General features: G+C 32.0%; 1 protein-coding gene across 9 annotated transcripts in view; it reads right to left on the bottom strand.

Annotated features, from left to right (window-relative positions):
- The window catches only part of LOC141550417 (small integral membrane protein 10-like protein 3), a 177,845-nt gene that overhangs the window by 131,378 nt on the left and 21,789 nt on the right, over nt 1-24,678 (bottom strand). Inside the window, exons 1-6 of one of the 9 annotated variants that reach the window (XM_074281055.1) lie at nt 22,570-22,657; nt 21,154-22,071; nt 18,122-18,222; nt 4,434-4,593; nt 3,188-3,368; nt 1,765-1,949 (exon numbers count right to left, since the gene is read on the bottom strand). The exons of 1 other annotated variant lie outside the window; for it this stretch is intronic. In XM_074281055.1, the coding sequence (XP_074137156.1) occupies nt 1,792-1,949; nt 3,188-3,368; nt 4,434-4,593; nt 18,122-18,222; nt 21,154-21,996 (1,443 nt within the window). In that variant the 5' untranslated portion in view covers nt 21,997-22,071; nt 22,570-22,657 and the 3' untranslated portion in view covers nt 1,765-1,791. Of the gene's footprint in view, nt 1-1,764; nt 1,950-3,187; nt 3,369-4,433; nt 4,594-15,768; nt 15,869-18,121; nt 18,223-21,153; nt 22,072-22,569; nt 22,658-24,678 lie in introns of those variants that run through there. 7 more of the 9 variants (XR_012484601.1, XR_012484600.1, XM_074281056.1 and 4 more) reach the window with 7 other exon arrangements.

The following is a 24,678-nucleotide window of genomic DNA, read 5'->3' as shown; positions in this document are numbered from 1 at the left end:
TCAAAACAAAATTTGTCAATAAAAATGATTATTATTTTGAAAAAGAAGAAAAAGGAAATCCAATTTAGGTTAATTACTATAGGATTCTAACTTTCTAAGGCCAGGAAGCTCCATATGAAAGAAAAGAAAGGATAATACAACAGAATTTCTATCACTTTGATTATATAATAATAGAATAAATATCAAGCCATCATTTGGAATTTCACTGTGTAGTAAGCAGTCATATCAATAAAATGAATACTATGTTGGAAAAATTGTAATATGTAATTTGACCAAAAAGATCTACTGCAAGTTATTTGGCACAAGAGACTAATTTCATTCTATGTTGCTCCAAAGCAAGAACAAGTAAGTGGAAGAGACTGAATTTTATTCAGCATAACTGAGAACTTTTTAATAATTAGAGCTATTTAACAAAGGGATGGACTGCCTCATGAAGTAGTGAGATTTCTATTGCTGCAAGCATTCAAATAGAGGCTTTCAGGAATATTATAAATGAGACATAGGTCCCTAATTCTAAGATTTTAGGAACTTTTCAAGTTACCAAAGAGGATTAATGACAATTATCAAACAAAACTCCATTCTACAGATCTTTGGTGAAGAATGGATTTAACTTTCTATGAAAATTGGAACCACTGATTTTAAAGATTTGGGATAGATCATCTAATCCAATCTCACTTTACAAATGAGAAAACTATAACCCAGGGTATAGCCAGTGCTATACCCAACTTCCACAGCAAATAAGAAGAGCTGAAACTAGAAGCCAAGTTTTTGTGTCTCAAAAACAATGATGTTTCCATTGTGTACCAATCAGATAGTATTTCAATCTGTACAAACTAAACAATAGGTAAGTGAGACAAGCTCAGAAACTTGGTGAGAAATAAGAAATCCAACCTTTGCTTTTTTTATTTGCAACGGATAACCACAAATTGGATAAGTGGTGATTGCACTTCACATAATTTCAGTACAGACTCTAGGACATTATTTCTGTGAATAAATAAATAATGAAACAATAATAAATAATGTCTTCCTATAATCTTTACTAAGAAGTAAAAAAAAATTTGAATTTTTAATGAGCAAAATAAGAATTAGTGGATGTATAATTTTAGTTTTATAAAATTATTTATACTACACTACACAGATTCAATAATCCTCCTGAAGAGCTATTGTTTTCAAGTTGAGCAAATGCTCTACAAAATGAGATCAAATTTAGCAAAACCTAGAAAGCTCATGTGTATGCTTTGGTCTCAAATGTTAACTTCAGGCATCAATCTTCTTAGCTTAGTTTTATCTTCCACCTTTCCCATTTGTGAAATAGAAAGAAATGCAGCTACATTTCAGGCCAAGTTGAATAAGATTTAAGTTGATCTTCAGAAATCAAGAAGGGATGTAAAAAATCAAAACTTTTGTCTTTACAAAAAGATCAAAGCAGCAAAAATCAAGATTTATTAAAAAGTAAAATTTATTGTTAGGGGATTTTGTTTTTGTTTTTAAATTTTTTTGATATTTCTTTACCAAAAAAAAACCCCAAACCTTCCCCCCCCAAAAAAGTTATAATCTGGATGTGATTAGATAAAACCAGGAAGAAGATAAAATAACAGAAGGAAGTGGCTTTTGATATAAGAATTTTCTGTTCTGTACCAGGGATTTGGGCAGTTTTTTTTAAAAGGTATGGGCAAACACACATACACACACACACACACACACCCTACAACAACAACAACTGATTGAAATATAAAATGCATAAAAGGGGAAAGAGGGGTGGGATTTTTAATTTCCTGTTTTGAAAATGTTTTATTTTCCTTTTTTCAATTTGTTAACATGAAATCTTATTAGGCTTTCTATAGCTGTATTACCCATTTGCTGAGCAAGTTGCAAAGGTGTCAATTCTCCCATTGGAATTTCTGGATCAGCTGCAGCTTTCAGCAACAAATAACAAATATCCAGATGTCCTAAATAAAGAGATGGTAAAAAAAAAAAAAAATTCTAGATAAAATCATATTTCATTTACATAGACAAAAAAAAGTTTAATAATTAAATACCACATTTTAAATTAGTTTAAGACATTGTACAAACCAATGGAAGATCCTTCATTAATGTGATTACAGATTCTGAAGTATAGATCATTTTCCTTAAGTTTTAGGTTTTGCCTATGTTTTGAAAATTGAGAAGATGTGTGTTGTCATAAACTATTTTTTTAACAGCAAAATGTATTATGGTAAAAGGGCAGTATAAGCTGAAATATATTAAGTTAAACTTTAACCTTGATGTTTTCAAATATTTACTTGATAAAATTTGCAACAGAATTAACTTTTAGCTATCACCTCCAGGATCTCCAGGAAATGTAAAATCTCATTTGGTTTTTAAAGCCCTTCACAATTTGGCCTCTTTCTACCTTTCCAGTCTTCTTATACTTTACTCTCCTCAACCGTTCATTTGGTCTCCTGAGTTCCTTGAGTATAGCACTCCACCTACAAGCTCTGTGTAAAAAACTCTCCCTCCTCAACTTGATCTCTTCAAGCTTTCTTTCAGGTCTTAGTGAAAATTCCACTTTCTCTGAGAGCCTTTTCCCATCTCCGTAAAGTTAGTGTTTTCCCTTTGAGATAACCTATAATTTATCTTATCTATCTGTTCTATGTACAAAAAGAGTTGTTCCAACAGTTAATTACAAGTCATATCCCCCAATAAAACATGGGACTCCTTGAGGGTAAAACCTGTTTTTACATTTCTTTCTTTCCCCTTCTTAGTACAGTGCCTGGCTTAAGTAAATGGTTAAAAAATATGGATTGTTATTGTAACTTAATGAAATCCTATTTCATTGTTGGTTCCCAAAAACTAATGGGCCTAAATGGGAATAAAATTTTATAGGCATAGGCCCAAGTTGTTTTTATAATAACTGCTCTAATGTTGGCATACTATTTCAAATAAAGGAATAAAGGATTTATTTTATACTCATAAGCTGTCTTTATTTCACTTAATTGATAGTTAAGCAACAAATTCCTGATGAAGAACACTGACTTACAATATCTTACATCAATGAACTGATATTCATTCTGTTTAATAATCAGAAAAACCAAAAACTTTAGTTGTAGGACAGTAATTCTTCCAATCCAATAGTATGTCAAAAATATGCAATTATTTACAAGTACCCAAATTAGCTGAGATTAGAATAAAATGTGAACAGCTTTACCATAAGTGATAGCAAGATGTAAAGCTGTTGCTCCATTACATTGGTGATTGGGGGCATTGACATCAATTTCAGCAAAACGCAAAAGAAGAGACATAATATCTGTTTTTCTAGTGTTGACTGCAGCATGAAGTGGAGTATTTCCATTTTCTGCTGCTTGGTTTACATTGGGAATAGGAGATTCCTGGAAGAGAAATGTGGGCAAAATTATGGACTGTGAAAAAAATAACAAAAAAAGGACATTGATGCCTATTGCTCAATTTTTTCATAGCAAAAGTTAAGAGCTCAATTATATCTTGTTTTCTAATTAAACAACAAGATATTTCAAGATAAGATGTATTCAATATTTATGGAAATAATATGTCAATGTAAGGTAACATTGTACAGTAGATAAGAATGCTGGATTTCTAGTCAGTGGAGCTGGGTTCAGGTCCTGACAGTTTCTTATATCATTTTGGGCAAATTATTTAACCTCTTTGGGTCTCTATTCTTTAGATATCTAAACATATCTAAAATTTGAGTTATATTAGATGGCCACCAAGGTTGCTCATGGCTTCAGATATGTCATCTAAGATCCTCTCTCTCTTTCCTAACTCCTTTCAGAGAAGCAGATCACAACCCATGGAGGAAAAGTTTGATGCTCATATTGCTTGATTAAGTGGTTGGCCATTAGACCCATCGCTAGCGAGGCAGTAGCTGAAGAAGGATTTAAAACCAGATCTTCCTGTAGGATATGACTGAAAGGACTGAACAACTTCCTTAAAAGTACAGCATTCGAACCACTATGCCTTTAGTTTCTCAATAAATAATAAATGATAACAATAACAATGGCTGGATTTATATAACACTTTACTTTTAACAAAATACTTTACAATCATCATCTCATTTGCTTCTTAAAGCTTATCCCAGGTGGAAGGTGCTACAAGGCAAGGATGAGCTTCTTTTAATAGTGGAAACAGGTTCAGAGCAATTGAAACCTGTTCAAGGCCATGGACCTTATTAAATGTTAGAGGTGGTATGTAAAGAAAGTCCTACCTTGCAGCCACTTTAGCACATTATTTAAAATACAATGGAAATTTTTATTATCATTTATCAAAATTGTGTATGACCTTTAAAATTCCTTGTAGATTATTAGTAAATATTGTCCCACTATCAGAAATCTGAATTATTATCTTCAGTTTGCACTTAAGGTAATTTTATGATATTCTAAGATCTTAATTAACTACTTTAAACATCTCTCTCAACTGACCATGTCCAAAAAGTACTCCAGAATCTTTGGTTGATTATAAATGACGGATAAAAATATCATATTTCGGTTGTTCTCATCTACAACATAAAGGTCAGTCTGCTGGCTTTTTATTAGATAATGTAAGACATCGATGTATCCCAACTGAATGCACTGAAAAGCTCTAAAAGGATAAGAGACAATAGTTTAATTATTTTAAATGAACAAATACATAAACAGACCAGATGGATACATAGGCAAGAAGACACTATGATAAGCAAACAAAAATAACCATGGCTTAGCCTTCTGAAAATGTCATTAATACCAAATGAATCACTGAAAGAACTGGAGGGAAATGTGGGAAAAGGAGAACCCCAGGCCTGGGATTTTTGTGGAAAACTTGAACTATGTAAAAATTATTTAAGGAAACTAACTTAGTGGTATAAAGTCTATTTAGATTTTTATACACAACCCACCAATTTTATTTTTAATGTTGAAGACATTATGTATGTAGGAATCTGTTTTAAGATGTGCTATGCTTTCAATCCTCTATTAAAATTAAACAATATCTTAAAATATTCATGTTCTATACTCCAAAGAGGCCTCTGACAAAAAAAAAAAAAAAAAGATTCCATATAAACCAAAATATTAAAGCAGATTTCTTTTTTTTTTTTTTGTGATAACAAAGAACTAGAAACAAAGTAGATACTTGTAAAGTGAGGAATAGCTAAATAAATTGTGATATATAACAGTTAGCCTTTCCACAACATCTAGATCTTCCCCATCTCAGTTTCAATATATTGCATCACGGGTCAGCATAAGAAATTAAATGTAATTTTGGGAGGAGTTTTGTGGAAGCCATAGAGGATAAGAAGGCCAGAGGATGACAGAGAACCTTTGGCCAAATACGTAACCTAAATTTTAAAATAAGATACTGTAAATGCCTCATAAAAGAAAAAGAAAAAATTCAATCTTCTTCTCTGATTGGAAAGGTAAAAAAACTACTCAGATTTTCCAGATCTGGGATAGGCAGTACCCCTCTCCAGGGTAGAAGGGTCAACTGTTATTATTTGCCATAAAAAAAAAAAACCTAGCATAATGAATAAGCATGTAATGTCCTACATGAACTAAATGCAACGTGAAATAAGTAGAGGCAGGAAAACAGTAGATACCATGACTACAGCAATGTAAATGAAAAGAACCACCATAAAATAATCTAAATTTCATGCTGTAAAATTATAAAGAATAAGCTTGACCCTCAAAGGAGAAAAAAGTGAAAAGGTGACACCTCTTTTGTAGAAGGTAGGATTCACAGTACTGCATATAGTCAGATTTTTTTTTCTTTTTGTTTTCTTTTGGGAAAAAAAAGGACAATTTTATAACTTTTTTGTATCGCTGTTATGTCTAGGGCAATCTCTGTTTCTTAGCAAGGATAAAACTACTATTAAAAAATTTGATTGCCTCACACACACTTCTTCCTAGCTGTGTGACCCTGGGCAAGTCACTTAACTCCAATTGCCTCAGCAAAAACAAAAAAGAAAGAAATTAATTCTATATAATTTTCTCTTCCAGTCAAACAGTTTGTTGTTTAAATAAACTTCTTGTTTAAAAACAAACTAAAAAATATGCTTCAAATCAAAGCCTCCCAGATCAATGACTCCTCTTGACTTTTAAAAGTCAACATGCCTCTTGTCCAGCAAGCCAACTTTCCCATAGTTCCCAGTTATCTGACTTATGATTTTGTAATTTATAACATTCAAAACTCTTAAAACTATCATATTCAGATGAACTTTTGGACCACAATAAATGATAAGATGTCATTCTTTGGCCTTCAATATGTGCTGTCAGTACATTTCATTTGAGAATGGTTCTCTATCCAGACCTCAATTTTATCAACATTTTATCTGAAAAATTATTTCTTCATAAGCTGATTTTTAGTATTATTCCTTACACAAATGTTGGGTTTTTTCTTCTTTCAGCAACCAAACTATTCACATACAAAAGGGACATAAGAGTACACTGCTATGTTATGATTCTTGCTAAGTGGATGCTAAATTCTGTTGAGTCTATGCTGCTGGAGTTATTTAAGCATTGTCATCAACCACTAAATTCATTCTGGGTGAAAGCCTTGGTTATGGTTCTGCTTCCAGATGTCAGAGAGGAAATTAAAAATGGCCTTCACAAACTTCTATTGGGGACACATACATGGCAGTAAGAAGCATACTTTTATACTTCTTCCCACATTCATAGTGCTTAACACAATCTAGGTATACAGGTAACTAAATATTTACTGATTTGACTGAAAAAAAAATAAAATTTAAGGAAAATACAGGGAAAATTGTAGGTAATATAAAATTAAAAGCAATCAATTTCTATGAAAAAAAGAAAGGAAATAAAAGCCCCCAAAGTTCACTTTTACCATTTCTTCCTCCCCAATCCTCCTTTATGACACCCCCACCACTTATCATCTCAGCTTCTACTTCTTAACTATTAAATGGAAAAATCTGCAACAATAAAACCCTACTAATTATGTCTACTACAGATTCATGTTATTTAAGACCTTTATCCTTTGTTTTTGAAGAAGACCAGTGACAGCACAGGGCTTCATTTACTTATGAATAGGATTTAACTGAGACAGAGTTGCACAAGTTGCAGTTATCAGTCTTGTTCTCTCTTCCAGAGTTATCGAAGTCCAGTGGCAGGACAAAAGTCAAGATGACTGGCTATGCCTGGGATGCCAGTGGATGATCTGGATATCTGGACCTTTAAGTGTCCCACAGTACCTGTTTTAGCTGCTTTTATGGCCAATGGAACAAATTGTTTTAATCCAGGAAAGTCTTCCACATGTTTGGGATAGTTATCCCCCTAGGTCATTGCCAGGTTTGAGGCCTGTTGATTATCCTCAACCTGGTTTAACCCATCTGTCAATGCCAAGGCACTTTTACTGGGATGTGGCACATGCTACAGAGATTTGAGTGACAGATACCAAATGTGGAGAAGCCCTGAAAGAGCTCTGGAAGCCTTCACAAGAGTCGTGCTAGTTAGAAGTGGAGAGTGTCAGGCTTGAAAGCAGAAGACTTATCTTTATGACTTCAAATCTAGCTTCACTTACCAATTGTGACCCTGAGTAAGTCACTTAACTGCCTCACTCCCTCATCTGCAAAATGAGCTAGAGAAGAAAATGGTAAACCACTCCAGTATGTTTGTCAAGAAAACCCCAGATGAGGTCACAAGGAGTAGAACACAACTCAAAAGACTGATCAACTCTACTATCTGAGGAAGAGGCAAGCCCTCCTCCTTATCTAATGATCTTTTAAACTTTGATAGCATTCTCTGTTGTCTATTCCCAGAACTCACAAGCTTCCTTTTCCCCATCTTCAATCTCTTCCCAGCTTTTGGCTCCTCTCTCTTCACTTATAAAAGATGTTTAAATGTCCTCCCCCCATGTTTATCAACTTCTCAAACTGTCTTATTTGTCTCCTTCCTGTTACTACCAAATTCCCAGAAAAACATGTCCATACTCGATAAGTTAGGATTTTTACAAGGTGCTAAATCAGATATCTAATTTAGCATATCTAATTTAGCGAGGTACTTAACAGTTCTCTAGTTCACTAATGTACTTAGTATTTATTAGAGTTCTACAAGAGTCACACCTTTGAGAGTATATATAAGCTAGGAGCCTCAATCAGGATTCAGTCTGGGGCATTTAGAAGACAGGAAGGAAAAGCCTACTACCTCTGAGCCTCAGCCAGGATTCAGTCGAGGAGATTCACAAGCCAGAGAAGGCAGCTTAAGCTCTCAGAACCAAGAATAGAGAAGGCCTCTAAGAAAAACTAGCCGAACCCCAAATGAAGGAGATAAGACTTGGAAAGAGACCACAAAGGATTTGGATTTTAATAACGCTGCATTCAGGTGATTACACTGAACTGAAACTAAGGCTGCTCCCAGAAGCCCCCCAAGAAATTTGCTCCCAGAGAAGATTGTATTTTAGAGAAAAAATTACAGCCATTCACTTATTTCTCAAGTCCTTAAATCTGTTTTTTGATCTCACAATTTTATGGAAACTGCTTTCTCCAAGTTTACCAAAGACTTAACTATTTTTTAAAAAGTCTTCATTCTCCTTAAAGCTCTTTGCAAATTCTAACACTACTCTTTATCCTGAATACTCTCCAAGGTTTCCTTGAGGAAGCTCTTTCATTTTCTTCCTGTGTTCACTCCTTCTTAAATCATCTTTGTAGGTTATCATTCAATTTTTTTTGCCATCACTCTCCCCACAATGTGAGTGTCTCGAAGCTTTGTCCTAGAAGATTTCGTCCTCCTTGGTAATCTCATAAACTTCCCTAAATTCAATTATCTCTATACAGGTGACTCCCAAATTCAGTATATTATCTATGCATCTCATTTGTTGCCAATTGCCTATTATTTCTCTGCCTTAATGTTCTGTCATCATTTTAAAGTTAACATTTCTAAAAAAAATGAAAAGAATCTTCCCCTACCCCAAAGTTCCTTCTAATGAAGTTACTACCATCTCCTCATTCATCCTAGATTCTTGATTCCTAGTTCAATCAGTTAAGTCCTGTTAATTTAATCTCCATAATGACTGCTGCTCAAGTGCCTTTATCACCCCTCATGTGATTATATTGTCCTCAAATATTCCCCTCCTTTCAGTCTTTTCCCCTCCAATCCATTTTCTCTACAAAGTCACCAAGATAATGTACTTGATGTACAAGCCTAGCCATGCAACTCATCTGTACAAAAATCCTCAATTATCTCCTCATGAGCCTTTAGGACACCACCTACACCTCAGCTTGACAGTTACAGCCCTTCATAATCAGGTTGTAGCCTATTTAATAATATATCCCTGCATATACTAGTATAAACTGTACTAAGCTCAGAATTCTACATTTTTTCACTTCCTGCACATGTATATTCATTTAAGTTATTCCCCTTGGCTAGAATCTAGTTGTTCTTATTCCTATTTCTCAAATCCTTAGCTTTCTTCAAAGCTCAATTTAAGTAGAAATTTCTTTTATGATTCCCTTTTTCCTGATGTCCCCAATTGTATTCTCTCCCTCCTCAATTTACTCACCTGTGCACATACTACTATTTCCATGGTAAAATGTAAATTACAAGAGTACACTATATTTGAATCTTCTCCAAATTTCACTGTTAATATCTACTGTGTAATGCTGGACAACTCACATAATCCATTTCCTCCCTTCTAGCTCTAAATCTATATCTATGATTCTATAGCTTTGTTTTGTATCCTTAGTGTAACAGAATGACTGGTCCATAACAAGTGCTTAAATAGTTTTTGATTTTTCAAAATTTTATGGAAATGCTTTACTATGATTTACTAATATAAATGTAAAATATATTTGTCATTAGTTAACTTTTAAGCTGATAACATTCAAGTCCTGAATAATTGGCTCTGTCCTGTCTTTCCAGAATAGTTCATATTACTTTCTTCACAAAAATCTTTATCTAAGTAAAACTAGTTTACTTGCTGTTCCCTAAACATAGCATTTTATCTTTTCCCTCCAAATCTGTGTAGAGACTGTCTCCCATGCCTGGTTTAACTTATCATGTTTAGCTTTTTTCAAGATTCAGCTCACGTATCACTTCCTATAGGAAGCCTTTTCTGATCTTCCTGTTATTAGTGTTCTTTCTCTTCTCAAATTATCTTGTTTTAAATCTATTAATTTATAAGTTATATCTACCAGCATAGTATAAACTGTTTGAGAACAGGGTCTTTTTTCTTTTTGTCTTTGTTTTGCAAATAGTGGGTATTTAATATAACTTTGTTAAACTTAACTGAAGTGAAATCAGGTTTCTACTTGATAAGACAACTAGTCATATCAAGAAAAATCAAAATGGAAAAAAAGATCACAAACATTAACATCACTTTTTTCAATGGTTGTATTCAGAACTCGCCCATTAAACTAGGTACGTCTATGAACTAATCAGAATTTTTAAAAAATAGTATCAAAGACCTTCATTTTCATGAAGAGGTTGCCATTTTTCTGTCCATTTATAAATGGTATAACTATAATCTGAACCAAGCGTAAACATTTGAGTTTAGCTAAAGGTTATCTTCATTGGCATTAGCCAATGCTCATCATCACCCAAAAGTACCTATTAAAAAAAGTTCTAATTCAGGAAGTAAGCATTTATATAAGCTTAATATTTTTGATAGCGGAAAATGATGGGAGAAAAACTAAATGAAAGAATGTATGGCATTTGCCAAAAAAATAAAAAATAAAAAAAACAAAAGTTTTTGAAATATAAGTTTTGCTCAACTAAGACAGTTTAATGTACTATTTTTAATTAAGTATGATGCTATTGATGATCCAAGATCAGCTACTTAACCATCTGTATTTTAGTAAACAGTTATTCTTAGTCCATTAAGGAAATAATATATTTTTAATGGACTTTTTTAAAAAAAAAATCTTTTTGTCCTCTTGCTTTTAGAAATAATAGTTGAGGGGCAGCAAGGTGGCGCAGTGAGAGCACCAGCCCTGAAGTCAGGATGACCTGGGTTCAGATTTCATTTCAGACACTTAACCTAGCTGTGTGAACCTGGGCAAGTCATTTAGCCCCAATTTCTTCAGAAAAAAAAAAATTAAGAAAGAAAGAAAGAAATATAGTTGAAAGCCTACTATGGCTTTTTCCATAAATAATCTATTGAATTAGTGATGATTTGGTTGCCCCTTGGCTTTGTCAAACAGAAATTTTGAAATCTGTCAAATATAAATAAAAATAATTTATCCTTCGCTAACTGCTTCTTCTGAACTATATAATAATAATGCCAGTAACATCTCAACCTTAGAAGTAATAATCTGATTGAGAATTTTTTTTTTTTCCGGAGGCTGAGGTTAAAGTGACTTGCCCAGGGTCACACAGCTAGGAAGTGTTAAGTGTCTGAGATCACATTTGAACTCGGGTCCTCCTGAATTCAGGGCTGGTGCTCTATCCACTGCACCACCTAGCTGCCCCTGATTGAGAATTTCTTAACAGAATGCCAACAACTTAAAAAATATATGATTTGAAACTTCAAATTAATGTTAGTTGAATTAACCTCCAGATACTAAATCTTGGTAAAGTATAATTTTAAAACCAAAGACATAACTACTTCACAGACTTATTAACAAGTTCAAATTCTTTTTCAAGGATTTTCCAAATCCTTTACACAATTTCTACTAGCTTTCATTCCACACAGTTTATCTATCCAGCAACTATTTGATATCTAATTTAAATAGTAAAATGTCATTTGATTCCAAACCAAATTAAAAACCTCCTATTTAGGATTTAAAGTCACTAAGTATATCATAAAAGTCACAGGTATATCATAAAAGCAATGCAAAAATCTTTTAACTTAAAACTAATTTCATATTTTTGGTAATTTTTTTCTCTAAGTTAGGCGCAGGGCAGACTGCAACAGGAGATATTCCATGAAGACAAGAAACAAAATAATCACCTTTGCTTTAAATATCTCAGATAGATGAGTACTCATTATGTACAAAGCACTGCTTCAGAAATAAAGAGAAATATAACCAAGTTGCTACATTCAGTATGATTCTTTTCTAATTGGGAATTAAGACAGGTACATGAGAAAACAAAATAAAGAAGTTGTAGAGAATAATCACTGCAAGTAAGGGACAAGAAGAAACAATAAAGGCCATAAAAGTTCGAAGTCAATATCATTTTCAAAAGACCTGATGAAATTCATGGAGAATAGGATACGAGCTGGTAAAATTTGGATAGGTGGTAAAAAAAAAAAGAAAAAGAAAAAACAGCACTTAAAACTTGAAAAGTATTTGTATTGCAAATGTTAAACTATTTTAAGCTTAAAACTACACTAAGACTTTTGGGACACACTTCAAAGCTCATCTTAATTCCTCCATTGCATCATGAATTGTGACTTTCTACCACAGTTCCTGTTTACAGCATGTATAATAGCATGTAATTATAGTCTGCCTTGCACTACTTTCCAATATATTTCAATATCTAAGTAATACAAGGAAAAGAACCAATGATATAATTTTTGCATGTTTAATACAAAATATCTTAGAAACTACCAAGGCTGAAATGAATGTGACTTTAATACAAAGCAGGACTGCATATCTGTTGATAGTCAAAGTTAGGTACATATCTCAAAGATGATAAAGAAGATTCTATATCTACAGAAACATTTATAGCAGCATTTTTTTTTTTTTGGTTATACTGAAAAACTGGAAAATAAGGAATACAATTAATTGAAAATATCTAAACAAATTATTGTATATGAATGTAATAGAATAATATCTACTGTGTTGTAATAAACAATGAAAGGGATAGTTTCAGAGAAACCTGTGAAGACTTGTATGTCATGATGTAGAGTTAAATATGAATTATTTCTATACATAAAATCTAGGTGGAAACAAGACAGACAAATGAGAAGAATTTGTACAATTTTATACAACATTGTAAAGGAAAATAATTATGAAAGGTTCAATAACTGACCATCCATGACTCAGAAGCCTGGTGCATAGATTCATTTGCTTGACTATACTTATTTATCACAAGATTCTATTTTTTTTTTCATTTACTATAAGAGAAAGCAGAAAACTAGTGATAGCAATTCCCCTCTTTGCCCCCCCCCAAAAAAAAGGTCAAATGAAAAATTCAGAGAGACACAAAGACAAGCAGGACAACTTTGAACTAATATTTTTAATTTATCATATTATTTTTTTAAAAACTAAGCTTTATATAAAATAAACATTAGTAATCATCCTTTCCTATCCTTATTAGTATGTAGAAATTTGTCAATGTTGGTCAAGTTCATAACAAAAAAATTGATGTTAAAATTGTGTATCATTACAGTATACTTACAAATCCTACAAAAATCTTCAAATCCATATTTCACCTCTGTGTGATTCTGAAGTTTTAAAAAAATATGATGAATCAGCCACAAGTTTCCTGAGAATGAGTCTTTTCTCAACTATCTCTTAGAGATTTCAGACTTGGTTGAGAAACACTTACATCCTGCTTATGAGTGCAAGTTGTATGAATTTTTTGGTAGAATACAAATACCAAATCTTAATTTTGTGAGAAGGCATTTCACTGGAATAAGGCAGAAAAGGGGAAAGCAAATTATAGGAAAAAACTCATAACATCAACAAGACTGTTCTAGAAAGATATATATACTTTTAAGTTATTCTTTAAGTTAGTAGGAAATTTCTGATATTTTAATTATCCACATAACTTCCTGATCTTGCAAGCTTCTCTGTACTGTAGGGTACATAATATTCTTATGAATCATCTTAGATGTGATTAACTGCCATATTCTGATGCACAGATGTGTCATCATTTACCCTAACTTCATACTTGAATATTTATTTTCTTAAAGGTTACAGAAAAGAAACTGACAGCTTCTGAAATGTAAAATGGCTGCTCATTTAAGAAAACAAAATTGGAGAGGATAATTAATATAAATTTTCAGAATATTGAAAGAGTTATAAAAAGGAATTTTGGAGAGAAAGGGAAATGAAATAAGTATAGTAAGTAGTCAAGGAAGTTCTTCATGTTAGTGATGGGAACTCATTAATTAAAAGAATATTAAATGAACTTTAAGGAAAAGTATGAAAAAGAGACAAAAACAAACTTTTATATAAAGCAAAGATTAAAAACTTATGAAAAAGTCATGTTCATAAGTTATTATTTTCCACCTTAAAAAGAATAGTAGAAAAAAAATGCATAGTGTAAATAGAAACAGAACTGGTCTCAGAATCCAGGAAACAGGAAATTTCTAACACATTCTGGCTATGTGACCGTAGGCAAGTCACATATATATATATATATATATATATATATATATATATATATGTATATATATATACATATATATATATGTATATATATATACATATATATATATACATATATATATGTATATATATATATATACATATATATATATATATATATACATATATATATATACTTATAGCATCCCAAGAAATGCTCAGAATTAAAAATTACATACTAGGTGTTGATATTGATAATGGTATTTTCCTCATATAGAATTCCCTATGCCTTTCAAAGCACAGCTTTGGTCAAAAAAAGAAAAAGAGAGCACAAAAGTTTTGTTTTATCATGAAAAGTAAAATATAAAAGAAAAGGCCAGTGAATTTTATATAAAGTTTTAGGTTATATCATCAAAAATCACAAATTTTTCACATATAATCTTAGTATCTTGAAATGATATCGAGGCAGCTAGGTGGTGCAGTGGATAGAACACCATCCTTGAATTCAGGAGGACCTGAGTTCAAATGTGGTCTCAGACATTTAACACGTCCTAGCTGTGTGACCCTGGGCAAGTCACTTAACCCCAGCCTCAGGGGGGGGGGGGGGAAGAAAGAAAAAAGAAATGATATTACTATCTTTTTTCGCAAAACTATGTTTTCCTATTTTGTAAAACACAAGTCCCATTCAAATATAAACTTATCTAAAAATTCTATCTTGGATAAGAAAAGTCCTAAAACCTACTGAAAAGACAACCACCCAAGGCTTTCAGGCCAAGGGAGATTTGAGTCAAGCATAAAGTAGAAGTGATACCTTTTATCAGTATTTAAGAAAAAACATTTAATTTCTTTATTCATATTTACTATTCCTCATGCAGGAAAGAAATATTTAGATTTATCTACCAACGGAGGAATGCAGCAAAAAAAAAAAAAAAAAAAATTTGCTTTAAAAAAAAATTATGGTCCACATTACTAAATTGAGGTTAAAAAAAAAACAACACACCAACAATTTTGTTTTTTCCTTTTTAAAAAACAGTAAATGTAGATTATATAATACATGCTTTCAAAAGAATTTTAAGATCTCTTCTCCCTTACTATAAAATAAATACAAAAAGAACCTTTCAACATAGCTGAGAAAAAATTTTTTTAAAGATTTATACCTAAAATTTTACTTTTTTGTAAGTAAAAGAAGTATAGGAAGAATTTCCTAAGTAAGCTATGTTGTAGATTAAGATCTTGAACAATAATTTTTGTTTACCAAATGATGAAATGGTCCCATTTCAATTTCCACAGTATCAGAGAATGGAAATTAGAGGAAGAGATTATAGTTGATTCAACATGTATTATTTTTAAGTTCTAAGCACTACTCATAAGTTACTAAGAAGTAAATTACTTTAAGTCTAAACACTTTTCTAAAACTATTTCAAAATAAAGACCCATGAAAAACCATCATGTGAAGCTGATAAAAAATTTAGTGAAAGCAATGTTCAACATTAAGCCATATTTTAAAGACTGTGCCACACTCAAAGATGAGGATTTTGTAAAAGTCATAGACTACATAGTGTATGCCAACTTACCTTGCTGTGTTTCCAAGAAGCCCTCATAGAAGGCTATAACTCGAAGAAGAAAAAGGATTCCTAGAAATCCAGTGACCAATGAAGGAGGTGTGGGATGGCACTATTTTCAGCAGAGGAAAAATGTGTGTAGAAAAACCAGTTTAAGAGAGCCAAACTAACTATAAAGACATATGAGAGTAAGAGGAAAAGATAGCAAAAAATAAATTTCAGAAAATATCTGTATACTAATACAGAATATGTCAACATTTTACATTTAAATTGATTTATATTTTAATGCTTCTCCATACAAAAAACATACATAATATTTTTCCAACACACTTTATTTTCCTTTTTAAAAAACACCTCAACAGAACTATCTATTGGTTTTTATTTAACATTTACAATGTTACTGTCCTATTGTAAGGGTTTTTTACATTACACTCAACAAAGTAACAATCCATATAAGGTAAATGCAGAGTTGTTATGAATTTGGATTTAAGAATACCAGAAAACAAGGCCATCACTTAGGCAAATAATCTCAAAACTGAATGCTGGGCTCCCTCTCGTGGCACAGATGAGGATTATCTTAAGTCCTTTATAGCATTCAGTATTTTGGAATGCACTATTGACAAAAACTACTTTTACATATGAACAATAAATTTTAAAGTTACTACAGAAATAAACTGGCATTTCATTAAAAATGTTAGATAACAAAATGCTAAAAATCAATACAAAGTTGTAAACATCTTTTCTGTAGACAAAAATCAATCTTAATTCAATGTGACTGCTTATGAGTGCTCTAAATGAACACACAAAGTTTATACAAGTTCACCAACTATGGCTTGTTCAGTTGTTAGAGCTAATCAACTTTAATTTGGTGGTAGTAATAAGAAAAATGCTTCAGAATTTACAGTGGTAACAACTAATGACAAAATTTTATTATCTGATAGGATTAAATACAACATAAGTTTGGTTTTGACCCTAACAGAGATATGGGTAGAATGGCATAGGAAGAAAATCAGATTATATGCCTAATGCAACCTTTCTTTCCCTATATCACTAAAAAACTTGACATTATGAAAGAATATTTAACAAAATAAGCCTTCTCATTTTCATGCTAAATGTGGTACTAAAAAGATACCAAAATATGAAAAAGCCAAGAATGCTTCCTCTTTTGCCAGTGAAGAAAAGATCTACTTTAAGAGGGTTTTTAAAAATGCGCATTCCTTATACATTTGAAGAAGAGTCCTTTCATATGAAAGATATTCACCTGATATTACAATAAACATTCTTATGCCTATGCTTTCCTCTCTCGACAACTAAAGGGCTTACATCAGAAATATATATATATATATATATATATATATATATATATATATATATATATATATATATATATATATATGTATGTATATATACACTTCATTTCATCAGGGTCAAGATTGCTGGAAGAAATTACTTTTGCAGCCAATCTATGAAAAACAAAACTCACTCTACCCCTTCTGAGGCAATTTATTAAAAAAAAAAAAAAAAAAAAAAAGTTTGGGTGCAATATTTACGATGTGAAGCAAACTGTGACAAATGAACTCTGTTCCTGATGAAGCTATCTTTCAAGAATTCTTTACCTGAGCCATGAAATGAGATTGAACTTTTTCTTATTTAAAAAAAAAAAAAAAATCCTTCACTATAATGACACTGGGGAAAAGAGTTGATTTCAAAAGAACCTCCAAATGTGGTTATAACATCATACACTGAAATAGTATCAGATTCTAAAGTATTCAGTCACTAGGCCATAATTTGAGAAAATTTTAAAAGTATAAAGATTCTCTTCTGGGGTCTGCCGCTAGTCTGAACTCCAGGAATATGACAGTTTAACTGACACATTCCTGAAAGAGTTCCATAAAAGATGACCACATTTCATCCCTGCTGTAATTTCTGCTCCTTTTTTAATTTTTACATAATGATCTAAAACCAGTGGGCATGTAATAGGTACCTAACGACCATGATTCAGAATATAAAATTTATATATATTTTAAAAGTTATCTTTTTGTTGAACCATTCCCAGAAGATGACTGTCATTGTTTTTAGTTCTTAATCTTTGCCAAAATTAGCAAAAGTAAGTATTTTTAAAAAGACAACTAAAAGTATAGCAAATATTAAACTCCCCTGAAGATTACAAAGAATAAAACTGTCAAAGTAACTTGAGATTTTAAATGAAATAAGACACTACAAAATTTAAGATCCTGAAAATACATGGGCATTGTATAATTACATTTTAAAATTTATTTTTAAAAGGAACGGTGCATCATTTTTGAAAACTCACACATGATAAAGGGCATACTCTAAAAAGTCAGAATAAGGACAGTTTTCTTACCTTTCTTTAAACAGATCACTTTTTTGTTTTCTAGTAGCAGAAACAGAACTCTTGCTAGGTAGTCCAGGAGGAGGCTGGCTCCTGACCACTGCTTTATAAAACTAAATTTCAAAAAGCATTAAACAATTAACCAGAGTGTTTTATTTTGTTAATACTGTGATGATCTACAGCTGCTCTAGAAAAATATCCCTATGTCATTAGGTAACCAAACAATTTAAAAATAAAATTTACCATATATTCTATACAGAAGTACAGTCTGTCTGAAAATGCTATAAAACTACAGCTTGTGCTCTATCTAGTAAAAGAAATTCCAACGATCAGGAATTTTTCAGTCTTAGTAGATAACAAATGTAATGTCAAGACTAATTCCCATGTTTGACTTTTATCAAGGCTACAAAGTTGGTATACTAAGTCAAAAGATTTTTTTGTTTGTTTAAAAAGTATTTTCCCCAAAGACAACAAGCCTCAGAGCCAGTAAAGATATTACTTGTATTGTTAAACTTATCTTATAAAAATGAGTGAAAGCTTCTTCCATTGAGATTATTTCCCAAGCATTTTTCCTTGGGAGGCATGACCACTGAAAATAACTCTTTTCCAGTGAAATTATAGTAGTGCAAACATATTGTTCTCAATAAGATATGTAGGATAAAGTGCAATGTAAGAAAACATGTATTTTAAACTAATTAGATTTTCTTAGTCCTTGATAAACATGAAATGTTGAGAAGAAACTAATAAAAATTTGAAATAAATGAATATTCCACTAGGAGAAATAATTCTTTAAACTTTAAGTTTCAGAATTCAGAATTACTTTGCATTTCTGTCACTGCCAAACTGTGGTGTGAGGGGGATGCTTAGGCACTACAGCTTTCATTCTGAGTCCCTTATTTTCTACAAACTAGAGACAACAGAATTACTGCTGTTTCAGACTATAAGTTCAGGCACTTTTCAGCAAAGGCCTTTATTTTCTTCTGCTCAAGAGGTCAGAAAAAGATGATTTTTGTTGTGGTGGTGGTTTTGGGTAGGTTTTTTGTGTGTGGCTTTTTTGGTTTGTAAATCTGAGGAAATATGCAGAAAAATTTCTAGAGAATATTTCACATTATGCACATAAAAATACTGTAATGTAAAATTCTTTCTGAATTTAGAGCAGTAAGAAATTTAGGTTAAGGCCTAAAACAAATTTTGATTCCCTATTTATAAACTAAGCAGACATAAAAGCAATAATGACCTAAATTTTAAAAGTTAAAAGTTTCTCAATTGCTTTTTATTGTCTATAGATTTGTAACTTAATAATTATCCCCTCAATCTGCTCTGATGTGACACAAAAGTGATTATTATTTCCAAACATAAATAAGAAATCCCTAATAAAATCTTATTCTTACATGTTTTAATTTAAAAATTACTATTTAACCTTCAAAAACTCATCCACTGAAACAATCAGTGAAGTCAATGTTAAAATGCACAAATTTTATTAATTACAATTCCTTCAAAAGTAGTTTAACATCTATACCGTCAAAACTTCAAAACTTGAAGAGGATTTTATATAGAATAAATATGGAGGCAATTTGGCTAGAAGAATCTCACCTTAGGACTTCTACATTTATGGCCTCAAAATCAAATGCTTATATCAAATAACTTTACTTTGAAAAAATAAAAAGGAATCATATAATTTCACAGAATTCACCTGTGTTCACCTGTAACTTTATGAACTGTCAGTCCTTGTTTTGGGAACCAATTTCTTTCCCAAACTGCGTTTGTTGGTGTTTGAGTGCAATATAACTTCCTCAGTGCTATCAGACAGTATTTAATTCATTAGTTTTCACATGATATAACAATCTGCTGACAGGGATATGTGTGGACCTAGTAACCTAGTATATCATCAAAAAAAAAAAATTTAGTAGCTAAAGGATTAAAAAGTAAAGATTTTTGCTCTTCCCCATTCTGAGCTTTTATTTAAAAGGACATATTTATTCTCATATAGTCACAATTCAAATTTCATGTCAGCATTGAATACTACCTAGGAAATTCTTTTGCTTTTTGGCAAATAAGTGTAATACATTTCTACAATTTACAAGGCCAATAAAATATTTAAGAACAGGCAAGAAAAGCCATGAATCAAAAAAGGAAAGAGGAGAAGGAAAAGAACAGGATATGAAAAAAATATTTGGCAAGAAAACATCTTCCATTTTAAACCATACAAGACTACAGTGCTTTCCCTTATTTCACAATACATCAATGACACTGGGTAGAGTCTCATTGACCTTAGCTTAATGGCTGAGAAAAGTCTGTTAACAAAAAGAACCTTCTGAAAATTTAAATTTTTCCATGTAGAACACATTTCAATCCCAGAAAATTGGGCCCTTTATATAATGGAAACACTTGATAGGCTAATCAGTGGCTGAATTACAACCACTCAAATCCACTTTCAAGTTAGCTTTTCAATTCACATAATACTATAAGGTTTCTGAGGATTCTAAAAAGAAATCCAACACTGCAATTTTTAACTTAGGGCCCCCTTTAAAATATTGTAAAGTTGGTTAGGAAAAAAGAATTATAGTAATGAGAAAGGAAGTAAAATTTTACTGTAGATTAAAACATTTCTTTAAAAAAAAAAAAAGCAACTTAATGTTAATCCAGCAGAGCTAGAAATAGTTGAGTTTAATTTTACATAGGTCACAAGCACAAAGATGCTGAAGAGTGAACAGTAGCCCTTAGAAATTGGAGAGTACCTTATGTCCAGTAGTTCTAGTTGGAAATCAATGCTGGCAAAGACATTCTAAAAGGCTTACTCAACTCTGAATATATCATTAGCCACAATTTTAAATATTTTTTAAAATTTCCTAGTATAAAAATGATTCCTTGTTTTAACAACTAGTTTCAACAAAACAATTCCAGTTCCTCTACTTTTAAATTTTCCTAAGCACACAAACCTAAGCAGAAACTTAATAACTGTACTATTTGCATCTAAATTCAATTAGAAACATTCATTTTAAAGAACCAATTTTATATTAACCTCACTATTGTTTCACTTTTACCTTAACTACTGCATGCCAAAGGTTTGCTAACGCAAATGCTCGTAGAGCTAGCAACCACAGTGCTATCTGAAGATTGTTTGTTGTACATTTTAAACTTGAAAGCATTTTCTTATATTCTATCGTTTGCTCTGAAGACATGAGGTTTAGGTAGTCAAGGAAAACATATTTTGTTTCATCATTCAGAAGCACTTCAGGGTATTCACACAGTGTTGCAGAAAGAACGGAATGCAGGTGAGAGACTTCTAACTCAGCACCCACCTCTTCAAAAAATGCACTTTGCAGTTCATCCTCAAAGATCCCCATTTCTAATTTCAGCAAGTTTACTTTTTGTTTGTATGGTAATTCTGACAGCCAAAAATTTGCAAACCGTACAAAATTATCCCCTATGTGACACCATTCTCTGAGGTCATTAATAAAACAGATAGCTCTTTCCAGCCAGTCACTCAATATTGCTTCATTAATACCACAGAAAATCTTAGCAAAATGATGTTCTTTTGCAGGAAAAACCACATTAACTGACTCTTTCTGAGCAGCTGGTTTAGTTGAATTTCTTCTTGTTGATTTTCTCAAATAAGGAGGCATTTTGTTACCAATGTGTGGCAATGGGTCAGTCTTACCCAAATAATTCTTCATTTCAGAAGAAAATAGCTCTTTATGTAAACTTCTGTTGAAATCAACTCCAGGTTTATTTGACCAGGCGCAGGTGTCTGATAGATGAGGGATCTCCTTCTGCTGCCTTAGGTTAACTTTACAAAATAATTTGTTGGAACCAATGTCTTCCTCCCCTTTCATGTTAATGAGGCAATTGGCCAGAGTAGTTCTTCTGTCTCTCAAAGTTTCCATCTTATGAAGCAATAAACCCAGAAATAGTACTTTGTTACAGTCAGCCGAATATATTCAGTGGATCTCAATATGAACCTGAAAAAAATTATTAAATTAGTATCTTTTTTGAATTATAATTTTCAAATTTACAATATATTCTTTAAAAAAAATGTGAAAGATACTAATGGGTGACTCCTATCTATAGGACAATAGCGATCAAAATTCAAAGACATAAACTTCATAATCTTAAAAGAAATTATTTTTAAAAGTTCATTATTTGACTTTTAAAAGCAAACCCTCAAGTTAAATACATTGCTGCACAATTTTTCCTATTCTTGTTCACCATTTATGATTTGATTTATCAAAAAAAATTGATAAATTTTTTAAAACTAGCCAATACATATTAGAAAGGGCTATCTAAAGTCAAGAAGTAAGCATCAGCAAAATAATTACTCTAAATAACTTTTACTATCATGTTTGTAAGAAGTTAACTGAAAAGGAAGGTTTCACAACAAAGTCTTCAAATGCATCTTTGAAATATGCTTTTATGAAGGTTCTGGATTAATTTTGCTAAGTATCTTTGCATTAACTTACACAGTACATGATAATTCATAGCTTATGTATAAGCAGCCAGGAAGTGCTTCATTTGAGGAAAGGAGAGAATGGAAAGGTAGAAGCCGTTATGACTATCAGAATCTTGGAAAAATAAATTAAACCTGAAAATTAAGTCTGAAAATAGAAGATACTAAAATGTTTTGGTTTTTTTTTTTTTAAGCCCCCAGACCTTCCTGCTATCTGTCTATAGGTACAGTTGCAATGGAACATCCACCTTTCTATTTGAACCTGAAAATTCTGATGCATGAGGTCACCTAGGAACCTCATGGAGACAAAAGCTGATTAGCCCACACAATATGAAAATTAAATTAGTTTCTCATTGCTTTGAAATTTTGCAGTTAAAAAAAGTCACTATGCCATGTTTCTATAAGCCTGACTGACAATACTTTAAATTTGTTCCAAATATAATAACTATTTTCTATGGTGACATCTATTCAGATACCTAGTCAAACATTTATTGCAAAAGAATATACTTTAATTGCCCTTTGAAATCACTCAATATCTTTCATTTAAATTAAGCAAATATTAGATAAAATGGAATTTTTAATCAGAAATCAGGGGCAACTAAACGGTGCAGTGGATAGAGCACCTGCCCTGAAGTCAGGAGGACCTAAGTTCAAATCTGACCTCAGACACTTAACACTTCCTAGCTGTGTGACTCTAGATAAGTCACTTAACCCCAATTGCCTCAGGGGGAAGAAAAAAAAAGAATCAGAAATCACAGAATTTCAGAACTGGAAGCAACTTCAGTAGCCATCTAAATCCAGTCCATACCCTAAATATCTTTTTCACATCATCCTTGAATAATGATCATCAAGCCTTTGCTTGAAGCTTCTTCAACGAGTGGGAACACAGTCTATTTTAAGTCAGCTTAGTCCACTTTTGGAAAATTTTAATTGGAAGGTGATACAGAAAACAGTGCCAGGCTTGGAGTCTGCAAGACACATCTTCAAATTTGGTCTCAGACACTTTCTTAGCTATATGATACAAGTTCCTTCACTCTGCCTCAGTTTCCTCATCTGAAAAATAAATGAGAAGGAAATGGCAAACTACTTTAGTAACTTTGCTAAGAAAGCCCCAGAGTCACAAAGAATCACACATGACTAAAACAACTGAACAAAAATTTTCCTTCTATCAAATCTCTTTAAAAATAGTAACCACTATTCCAAGTCCTGATCCCTAAGGCTAAGTTGAATAAATTTAATTTTTCCTGCTGACACACTGTCCTTCAATATTTGAAGAAAGCTTTTTTCATCACTACCCTACAACACCATTTAGTCTTTTGGGCTAAACATACTTCTTTCTTTCAAATGAATCTCATGAAACTCAAGGTTTTTTACCATTCTCATTGCCCTCCTCTTGGACATTCTCCAGCTCATTAATGTTCTTAAAATGAAGTGCCCAAAACTAAACATCATCCTCAAAGATATGGTGTAACCATGGCAGAGTACAGAAATGACTATTATTCAAGAAAGCCATCAGAAATTCTTAAGCAGGGGGCAGCTAGGTGGCGTAGTGGATACAGCACCAGCCCTGAATTCAAGAGGACCTGAGTTCAAATCTGGTCTCAGACACTTAACACTTCCTAGCTGTGTGACCCTGGGCAAGTCACTTAACCCCAGCCTCAAAAAAAAAAAAAAAAAAAAGAAATTCTTAAGCGACCAATAAGAACTAAATGAATTATTCAGTCCTGAAGTTTTGCTAAATATAAACATATAAGACAATACAATAAAGTACTAATGTCAAAATCCATGAAAAGCATATTATTTTTATAGTATTTAAGGGGTGGGTTCAGATCTATAATTTTGTTCATTTAAGGAACTCTCCATGAGGAAACTTATCACCAATAGAGATCAACTGCTCATCCATAACTAGAGATTTAGCTGGGCATCTATGAGATATCCCTTCAGCATTATAGAGCCAGTATGTGTCAGAAGAAGGCCTTGTTTATTATATCATAATATAATAATGTCATTTTATATATAATGTTTTAATTATGTTATAAATTATTAACAATGACAGCTTAAGTTTAAAAAACATTCCTCACTGTAATACTCTAATGGGAGGTTATGTCATTCCCATTTTATG

Source organism: Sminthopsis crassicaudata, chromosome 1 (genome assembly GCF_048593235.1).
Source record: "Sminthopsis crassicaudata isolate SCR6 chromosome 1, ASM4859323v1, whole genome shotgun sequence".
In the NCBI taxonomy this organism is placed as follows: domain Eukaryota; kingdom Metazoa; phylum Chordata; class Mammalia; order Dasyuromorphia; family Dasyuridae; genus Sminthopsis; species Sminthopsis crassicaudata.
This window is presented reverse-complemented; position numbering and strand designations above follow the sequence as displayed.